A 9,825-nucleotide genomic window follows, 5' to 3' on the forward strand; every position below is an offset into this window, starting at 1 on the left:
TTACCATAACCTTAACATGTATGCTTCAGCAGGCTGTTTTGGCATTCTGTAAACAGGGCAAGGCAGTCTCATGTGTAAACCGATTTAGGTGGCAGTGAGTGTGAAAATATAAAAGCATGACACACTATGGGCTACAGGAGACGATGCTGGTACGCATCCCATGCACCTAATGGCTGCTGAGTGACTTAAAGTGAGGCATTAATTCGAGGGATTTTTTATATGATGAATGGGAGCTGATGTGTTAAGAGACCTATGAGGGCCCTAGACAGCAGTCATAAATCTTGGTTCATGCATGAAGCCACAAACATATTTGCATCTCTCATTTCACTACATGAAATTAGCTGTAAAATGTGATGAAACAGACCAAAGCCCATTCCACGGATCACTAGAGGAGGGATAGACATTTTCAACCCAATTTCTGCAATCTAATTTGAGTACTGGCTTAGACTGAAGTGGAGTGGTAATATTGAAGCATTACTCATACAGAAATGCACTGTCATATCTGGTTTGATACTGTCTTGGTCAAAGAAACATGATGCGTAAATTACAGCTCCAGAAGCAACAGTCCTTCATCAATAAATCATAACTTTATGAAGGTGATAACTTTCATTTCTCTCCTGTCAGCCAAAACATATAATTTCATGTTTTTAATGCAACTGGTGGAGTTAAGTATATATTTAAAGGATGCACAATGAGGCAACTTACAGCAACTTTAACAATCACATACCACATTATTTTTGTTTTATAATGGCCTAATCACAGTGATAGTGATAAGTCAGACAAAAGGTATCCTGAGATAAATAAAACAAAATAAACAATGGGCCATTTGTTGTTTTTGACTACTTCTGAATAATAAATTCAAAGTCTTACAATTTGCATAAACTTTATTCTAATTACTATTACTTTAACTTTTTATATTGAACAAAAAAACCATTTAGAGAAATTTAAATTAAATGTAGTTAAAAAACACATTTTACATCTGTTTTTGTTCTATGACATTTATAGTCTAAAACCAAATGAATCAAAATAAGCCTTACAAGTGTTATTAACAACATCTATTTCATTACGAATGTTTATGATAATAGCAGGGAAGGTGTGTGTAGATACCAAAATGTAAATGCCAATGGAATAAAAAGGATTACATTCCATATTTTAGATCACATATCAGACATATTTCTCTCAGAGAAATAATCCCCACTTTCCTTTCCATCATGTTTGAAGTGGCATAAGTTCAACTGGCCCTGTGTGAGAAGTTGCTCTAACAAGGCTGTAGGAGGACTTTCTGTGTCAATTAGCAGTTGTGCTGACCGGGGATAGAAAAGACAAGAGAATATGAAAGATGAAATGCACGGAAAATGAACAATGAAAAATAAGAACAAGGCATCCACTACAAGCCTAAGCGATACATCAATTTTGTTATGTTCAGCAGTGCACACACTGCTGAATATTGAACATATACATCCTGAGCCGCTGGTTCGAACCGAGACAAAATGTGCAAGTTAAATTTCAAATATTATCACTGACCTTTGAAGGGGTGTGTAAATGATATGGAAGGTGCTTATAAATGCAAAGGGAAAATAATTAAATGTAACCCTTCAAATGTATCTCCCAGCATTTCACTATAAATACATTACATACAAACAACATTCATCCTCTTGTCCGTAAACATCACTTATCTTAGTATAGGTGTGGATGCTTTGTGTAAAATAATGTGCCAACAAATCACACTGTGTTTATTTGTCTGCACTACAGGCAAACACCTGGCTGATAAACTGTGGGATACAGCTGCTTTCATTTTTCATACTGTTGTTTTAGCCCGTAGATGTCAATTACTTTAACCTTCATAAGGATTCACCTCATAGTAGAAGCCTGTGTTGGGCATCTGATGGGCAGATGTGACAAATAAAGCAATTTCATTAACTAGCTTTAAAGTGTACTAGTACTAGCTGTTTACACATACAGATTGTTTTGTTGTTGATGTTCCCCAGGTTTGATTAGTTATATAAGAGAGCATATTGTGGCTGTGAAGTGACTGGTTTCTATATTTGGAAATTTTGCGAGAGCATATTGTGGCTGTGAAATGACTGGTTTCTATATTTGGAAATTTTGAAGCTTTATTTATTCAAAAACATTTCAGAAAGTGTGTAAATATCTGAAGTTATCTAGAGAAGATGATTCACTGAGAAAATTAAATATAAACAAAAGAAAGGTGGCAAAGCCCACAATGGTTTATACTAGAGGAGGTTAACTCATGAATAGCAGTTGCCACAGCAGCCTACTGAAACCTCACACAGCTTAACAAGTGCTGATAATTACACTTTTGGTTTGTGGCTACAGTAATTAAGCTCTGTAGATAACTGTTTATATTTATCAGTGATTTCAGTTCTGCAGACTTTTGAAATTGCATGGTTATATAGAAACCTATACTTTTTTAAGGGTTGCCCTTAATTATGGGTTGTGTAGTTCTTGAGCCACTGGATCGTGGCAGGAAAACACCATTCATTTCAGGCAATCTAGTTTAATAATGTTTATTGTCCTGACCACTGCAATATGTTGCAGGGTACTGTCTATTGTATGGTGCTGTATTTTTTTATGAATACAAACTTAGTTGCAGTAAACCCGACCAATGTCAGCTGGGAGTGGGTCCGGATAGATTTTAATTTTGACGCATCTGCTTTTATTTTGAAGGTTTGTCGTCAGTCGCGCGTTGACGTCACATGAACAAACATAATCCCCGGTTGGTTTTTCCCATTATATTTTTTTCTAGCTCAGAAATTAATATAGTGTGAGTTCACCTAAGTTGGAGACTCGCGGACTTAACAGGCGCCTTCCCGGGGAGTCCGGAAATACGGAGGGCTGTCAAAATCCACATTTCCAAAGTCCACAGTGGGTTTTCTATAGACCTACTGCACATAGCCTGTATTTGCCAATATTAGAAAACTTTGTAGTTAGTTACAGGGCCAGAAATTTCGGTTCATCTCCACGAAAACAGCGCGCTCAGAGATCCGACGTGGTGACGGTGATAACGTCATTGGTAATTCATTTGTGTGTCACGCGCTGTCAGTCATATGTCAGCTGTCAGTGCAGCAGACAGAAACGTTCAACCTTTTAATAACTTGGGATTACTTATTGTCATGGAAGTAATACTCGGTGTTGTTTTTATACTTTTGGCTACTCTTCGCGATGCTGGTGAGTACTGTGTGCAAAAATGTAACCTATGTCAAACTGCAGCGTACCTGAATTTCAAAACAGGAAGTAAAAGTCCTGTTCTAGCCCTCTGCATTTAGTTACCCAGCCCCTCTTGTTTCTTCCATACTCCTCATTATCCTTTATTACACCGTGCTTTTGATTCTGCTACACTCTAAATAATCATTTTTAACCACTGTTATTAGAAGGTAAAGAAGAAATAATAAAAGTGTCTGTATGTAGATGGTAGCCTGCGCTTCGCTTCCTACTACAGAGACCACATGGTGCTGCAGAAGAGTCCAGAGAAAGCTGTTCTGTGGGGCTATGGTCCTGAGGGTGCACAGGTCACAGTCTTTTTGTCAGGACCAATACACCAAAAAATTTCACCAGTCAATGTGACAAAAGGTAAATACACTCAGTTGTCCGGTGGGAATTTAAGGGAACTGAAAGAAGCTGAGGTCCGACTGAGTGATCCTGACATGACAGAAAACCCAGTTTTGTATTATAGATTCTGTTGTATAACCAATGTTACAACAGTTAGTGTATGGCCTGAAATTGCTGTTTTGGAAGTTTCAGAATTTGTTTCTCACTCAGTTTTATATAGTAGTAATGTGCTTGTTATGTCATAATGGTTTCTGTTGTTCTTTTATTTGTCTCCACTGATTTTACTTTACTGACAGTCCAGCTATCATTGTTATAAAAAAATGTCTGTTACATTGTACAGGTATCTGGCGAGTCACCCTTTACCCTGTTGATGTTGCTGGTCCCTTTAATGTGACAGCACTTGCGCAGAACAGCATAGTCACTCTGACAGATGTGCTGTTTGGAGATGTTTGGCTGTGTGGAGGACAGAGCAACATGTACTTTAAAACATCTCAGGTACAGTAGGCCGTGCCAGATAAACAATGGTTTGTTTTTCTGAGCATGTTCACGTTGACAAATGTGCAGTAATGTTATGTAGTAGTGAGTTCTTAAACCTGGAACTGAGTCAGCATTTTTGCACTTCTGCTTCCCTCCCCAGAAGTCAGTGGGGGTTTTTGGTTAGATGCTCGAAATAAGGCACTATGGTTAACAAAAGGCCAATACATTTTTGCATTTTGTTCTATGACATAAAATACATTAGTAAATACCCCCCTCATGATTTTTAAGGCTTTTACATGTCTTTAAAAAGGCAGCTGCTAACAAGTTGCTAAATAAGACTACAGAGGCTGCCTGGGGCATTAAACATCAACTCTGAGACTAATCTACTTTCAGGAGGAAAGGGTTTTATAGAACAGGAAAGTGAGCTAAATCAAATTACAACTTGGAAGTCAGGGGACTGTGGTGTCATTTGTTTATAGCTTAACAATAGCTTTTTATTTCTGGTGATCGTATTTGGGCTTCAAAAATTATAAAAGTGTTGGTCTCTTGTGAAGATTATCTTACTGAACAAAATATGTAAGTGTCATAAACTGTTGTTTATCATAGATCTTATTTTCTGCAATGATCCAAACACCTATGGAAAATCCCATTGGCATTTTGTCGAGGGAGCTTTATGAATTCTCATTTATTAATCCATGTATTCATTCTTCAATAGATTTTCAATGCATCTGAGGAGCTGGCCCTTGCAGCCAAGTATCCTCATGTTAGGACCTTTATGGCAGCCTTGAATCAGAGTGGTACGGAGCTGATTGATCTGATTCAAGTAGAACTTCCCTGGTCTGTGCCCACAGAAAGTGAGCCAAGGATTTATTATTTATTCATAGAATTGTTTAATACTTGTTTGCAGCTAAAGGGTTTAGTTTGGGGCAGTGAGCTACAACTGAGCCAGATATAAATGCACTGTAAATAGAAAGAAGCATGTATTGCACTGTTGCTAAATCCAAGCCACTGCATATTGTAGTCATATTTGAGAAAATAGATACATAGTAAACAGCACTGGCAGTCAAATATCAACCATGGTTCTGTTTGTTTATGAGTGTGCTATAGTCTACATGCATTGTATTGACTAATTAGTTAACATGCAGATGTACCGTATTTTCCAGAAATTCTGGCAGAGTTTTCTGCAGTGTGCTGGCTCTTTGGACGTTACATGTTTGACAAACTGAAGTACCCCATAGGACTGGTGGAGTCCTGTTGGGGAGGCACAGCTGTGGAATGCTGGTCATCTTCAAGAGCACTGAAGCAGTGTGGACTAGAGCCAACTGGAGACAAGTAATGATATGAAACAATACAGCTGAGTTAACTACTGAGCTACACTCTGATATACATGACAAGTGATTAACAAGGATATCTGAATTTTCACACTTTCTCATGCAACACTTATGCTTTCAATAGTTTGGTGTAACAACCAAGCTAAGTTGGTTTGCTCTAACTGCACTGGTGCTATGTTCTGCATGTTTTAATCTCTTAGTACTCTGACAGACAATTCTATCTTGTGGAATGCAATGATCCACCCACTACTCAACATGACCCTCAAAGGAGCCATCTGGTACCAAGGTAAGACTACCTGCACAGGAATCAGATGCTCAGTATCGCCACGTATAAAACATTCATCATTACAGTTTTTCACACTTTCAGGTGAGGCAAATGCAGGCTATCATCAGGACAAGTACAACTGTTCCTTCCCTGCTATGATTGATGACTGGAGGATGGCTTTTCACCAGGGCTCAGGGGGGCAGACAGCTTTGGACTTCCCCTTTGGATTTGTCCAGGTGTGTTGGTATTTGTAATTTAGTTTTCCATCCATTCATTATCTATACTGTGCTTATCCTGAGGAGAGTTGCAGGGGGGCTTGAGCCAATCCCAACCAACAGTGGGTGAGAGGTGGGGCACACCCTGGACAGGTCGCCAGTCTATCACAGGGCTGACAGTTAGAGACACAACCACACACACTCGCATTCTCTCCTACGGGCAATTTAGAGTCACCAGTCAACCTAACCTACATGTCTTTGGACTGTAGGAGGAGGCACCGGGTCGGACGGAGCTCAAACCCAGAACCTTGTGGTTAGCAACAAAGCTAACCCCTGCACCACTGTGCCGCCCTCTAATTTAGTTTGGATTTGCATAACAGAAATGAGTTCAGACAGTAAGACAAAAACATAATAAATAAAATGCCACTATTAGCAAGTCTTAATGAGCACTTTTAAAAGACACTGTTTGCACAATTTTAAAATGTCTGACACTTTAGTGCTAGCATTAGAAAGACACTGTGGAATACAACAATGCATGCTGTGACTGCAGCTATATAGAAAAAATTAAACAAACAGCCTTTGCATTATTGTAGAGTTGGTTTATAATTTATCTGTATGTGCAGCTGTCCACTAACATAAAAGGCTTCACAAATGACGGCTTTCCAGACGTCCGCTGGCACCAGACAGCAGACTTTGGCTATGTCCCAAATCTCAGGATGAAGCGAACCTTCATGGCTGTGGCTATGGATTTACCAGATGAAACCTCACCATTTGGCACGTAAGGATCCTGCTTATAGGTATTCATAACTTGTGATATCTTCTCAGTGTCATAGAGTATTTAGCTTTGCTTGTATTATGTGATTCACACCTAGTAGCACTTCAGAATATATAGTGTGGCGTCATTTCACAGTCTGTAACCCTTCCCAGGTTTGTGAAAGAGAGCTTTGTTCAGTCTGTAGTACAACTCCTAGACATTCAGGCAGAATGTGGTCATATAAATTAACAAACAAATGACAAAGGTTTTTCTGAAGTGTTAGAGATATCACATAAACATTCAAATGCACAGATTTGATCAACAATTCATATATGTATGTTAGAATTACCTGCGATGGATTGGCGACCTGTCCAGGGTGTACCCCGCCTTCGCCCGATTGCCGGCCGGGATTGGCTCCGGCCCCACCCGTGACCCCGCTCAGGGATTAAGCGATAGAAAATGAATGAATGAATGAATGTTAGAATTACATGTAAAACTAATTTAGAATGTGCTTTAAAGGTTAGTGCTATTTTTAATCATTACAGGTTTGACCTGATGTCACTTCAGAGTATCTATTATTAAATGTACCCCAGCAAGAGTTTTAATTGGAGCAAAGCGGTCATGTTATGCTTGTTCAAATGTTTCTGCTCTGGCTGGTCTTTGGATAGAGTTTAAGATCCTTATAGAAAAAATCCATAAGGTTTTTCACTGACATATTCCTGATACGCTGCCAAGACTCAGTAAGTTCTTAGCATAACTCTCATATCAACAGGGAAACTGCTTTCTGCTGTTTTTTTCTGTTTATTAAAATATAATATGTGATGCAACCTGCTTTTGTTTTTGGAAGCGATGAGGTGCTGTTTATTTTTTTTTCTTTCTCATTGTATTGACTTTCAAACTCTGTCTGGTCTTATAGACTGGGAAGTCTGTGTAAATGTGATGTGATTTTCTGTTTCAGGATTCATCCCCGAGACAAGCAGGATGTGGCCTACAGACTGACACTGGGGGCAAGAGCAGTGGCTTATGATGAAGAGGATGTGCCTTTCCAGGGACCTTTTCCCAAAAAAATCATATCCACGCAAACGTATTTTAACATCATCTATGACCAGGAAGTCTCTGTCACACCGTCTAAAGACATCTTTGAGGTAAGGCTGCCGGCAGTGTTGTCCATGTGATGTCCTATATTCACCTGCTGGCTTTAACAATGCTAACACATAATAACTATTAGATACTGTTTATCTTGGTTCTCATTTATTGAAATGTAATTTATTGTTAAATTAATACTCTCATATCAGTGATTTTTTTTTTTATATCAAGATCTGTTGCTCAGAGATTGAAGCTCCATGTGGACCTACGTCTCACTGGGTTCCAGCTCCCATCATGCAGTGGGGTCTGAAGACTATCCAGTTATCTACCATTATGTGTTCAACAACACAAGTAGATGCCCTTCGATACGCATGGAGAGACTGGCCCTGCGACTTTAAAGCCTGTCCAGTCTATAGCGCAAGTGGGGTTTTACCTGCTCCTCCTTTTATTGTCAACCGCTATCCAGTCAAAGGAATGGTATGAAAAAGCTACTGAACCAGAAACCATAAGAAGACAATGTAATAGAAATATAACACCATTTGATTCTTTAGATCAAAACAAACTGTCTGGACAGATACTGTATGTTGCCAAATTTACCTGATTATATGTTCAACAAAACAGATGGCACTGTAAAAATGAGCTAAAAACAAAATGATGGAGAAAGTGGAATGTTTCCTTAGTGACAAGAAGCTACATTTAGTCTCTTATCATATACAGACAATATAATGACACTGCCAAATTAAAGGTACAATATGTAACTCAAGGTAGATTAGCATGATACTCCAAATCAATCCCTCTTCCTGCTCCAGTGCACTTTACTACATTCCGCCATGCTTTGTCCAGCTTTTCAGATATTTGACGTAGAAAAATACAAGAAGTGAGAATGCAACCACACTTACTGATCAAGCAATAGAATTGAAAATCTCTGTTTGGTTAAAGAGGTCAGAAGTCCAGCTCAAAACCTTTTAGAAGCTAATATCTCTGCAATGGGACAATAATTTAGCCAGTCAATCTTTGGGTATGTGAATATGGTTTTTTTGACTTATTTGTTTTGATTTCTGCATTTTTGGGTTGGTTTAATATTGATCAAACAATATGGGTTAGTAATAAATCTCAGATGCCCAACCTCATGAATTGCTAAGTAAAAAAGCACCATCTGCAGTACAGTACAACGAGTTTATTGCTGTAATCTAATGTGTTTGGTTGGAAGGTCTACTAGTTTGGCCAGTGAGTCTGGCAGGGCAATGATGATCAAGTTTTTTTTGTTTGTTTGTTTTTAAAGATTACTCTGAATGGTGAAGGTGTTTACTCAACTATAGAAACCCTTGTGGCAGATTTTGCTTACACTTTTAATCCTCTGCATAGTCAATGGTGTTACAATCACTGCTAAGTGAACAGGTCAGACCTCACGTGCAGGACTGTTTGAATAGTGAAATGCATGACAAATGTGTTTTTAATTAAAACAAAACTCTTGAATTTAAAGTGTACAACACAAGTAAGCCCTTGAATTATTTTGCATAAATGTGGTTTAGCAAGAAGTATTTGTGCAGATGATACAGCCGTCACTACAAATAACAATACAATCGAAAGGAACATGAGTTCAATGTTTTTGAAGCCCATAGCTGAAAAGGAAATTATTGAGATAGTGAACAAATGTGGTAACAAAACATCCAGTGATAGTGATGGTATCACCATGACAACTGTCAAGCGGGTAATTGAGGGGATATGCAAACCATTAACCCATATTTTTAACATGTCGTTTCGACTTGGTCAGTTCCCCAATAATATGAAAATAGCAAAGGTTATTCCACTGTATAAATCTGGTGATAAACACAACCTCACAAACTATAGACCGATTTCTCTGTTGTCACAATTTTCAAAAATTCTGGAAAAACTCTTTAATAACAGACTAGACACATTTATTGATAAACATAATATCTTATCTGATTGTCAATATGGTTTTAGGTCGAAAAGATCAACATCCTTGGCCATTACTGACCTGATGGAGGACATTACAAGTGCTATGGATGAGAAAAAAATTACGATGGGGATATTTATTGACCTAAGAAAAGCATTTGATACAATTAATCATGAACTATTAATGGACAAGTTAGAGAAATATGGGAT

At 38.3% G+C, this 9,825-nt stretch overlaps 1 protein-coding gene across 2 annotated transcripts; it reads left to right on the forward strand.

The window, feature by feature from the left end:
• Positions 1-2,715: 2,715 nt before the first annotated feature.
• siae (sialic acid acetylesterase) lies at positions 2,716-8,201 on the forward strand. Of its 2 annotated transcripts, none has more exons than XM_020600244.1 (10): positions 2,716-3,189; positions 3,430-3,591; positions 3,911-4,065; positions 4,763-4,901; positions 5,211-5,379; positions 5,579-5,664; positions 5,746-5,879; positions 6,482-6,636; positions 7,571-7,757; positions 7,930-8,201. In XM_020600244.1, exons 1-10 carry the CDS (start codon positions 3,069-3,071, stop codon positions 8,179-8,181), a joined length of 1,560 nt encoding a protein of 519 aa, XP_020455900.1. In that variant the 5' UTR covers positions 2,716-3,068; the 3' UTR covers positions 8,182-8,201. The 2 variants fall into 2 exon arrangements, with proteins under 2 accessions (XP_020455900.1, XP_020455901.1); XM_020600245.1 differs by having other exon boundaries at positions 3,461-3,591.
• The last annotated feature ends 1,624 nt before the right edge of the window (positions 8,202-9,825 follow it).

The sequence above is a fragment of the Monopterus albus genome, unplaced genomic scaffold (genome assembly GCF_001952655.1).
Source record: "Monopterus albus unplaced genomic scaffold, M_albus_1.0 scaffold46.1, whole genome shotgun sequence".
Classification (NCBI taxonomy): Eukaryota; Metazoa; Chordata; class Actinopteri; order Synbranchiformes; family Synbranchidae; genus Monopterus; species Monopterus albus.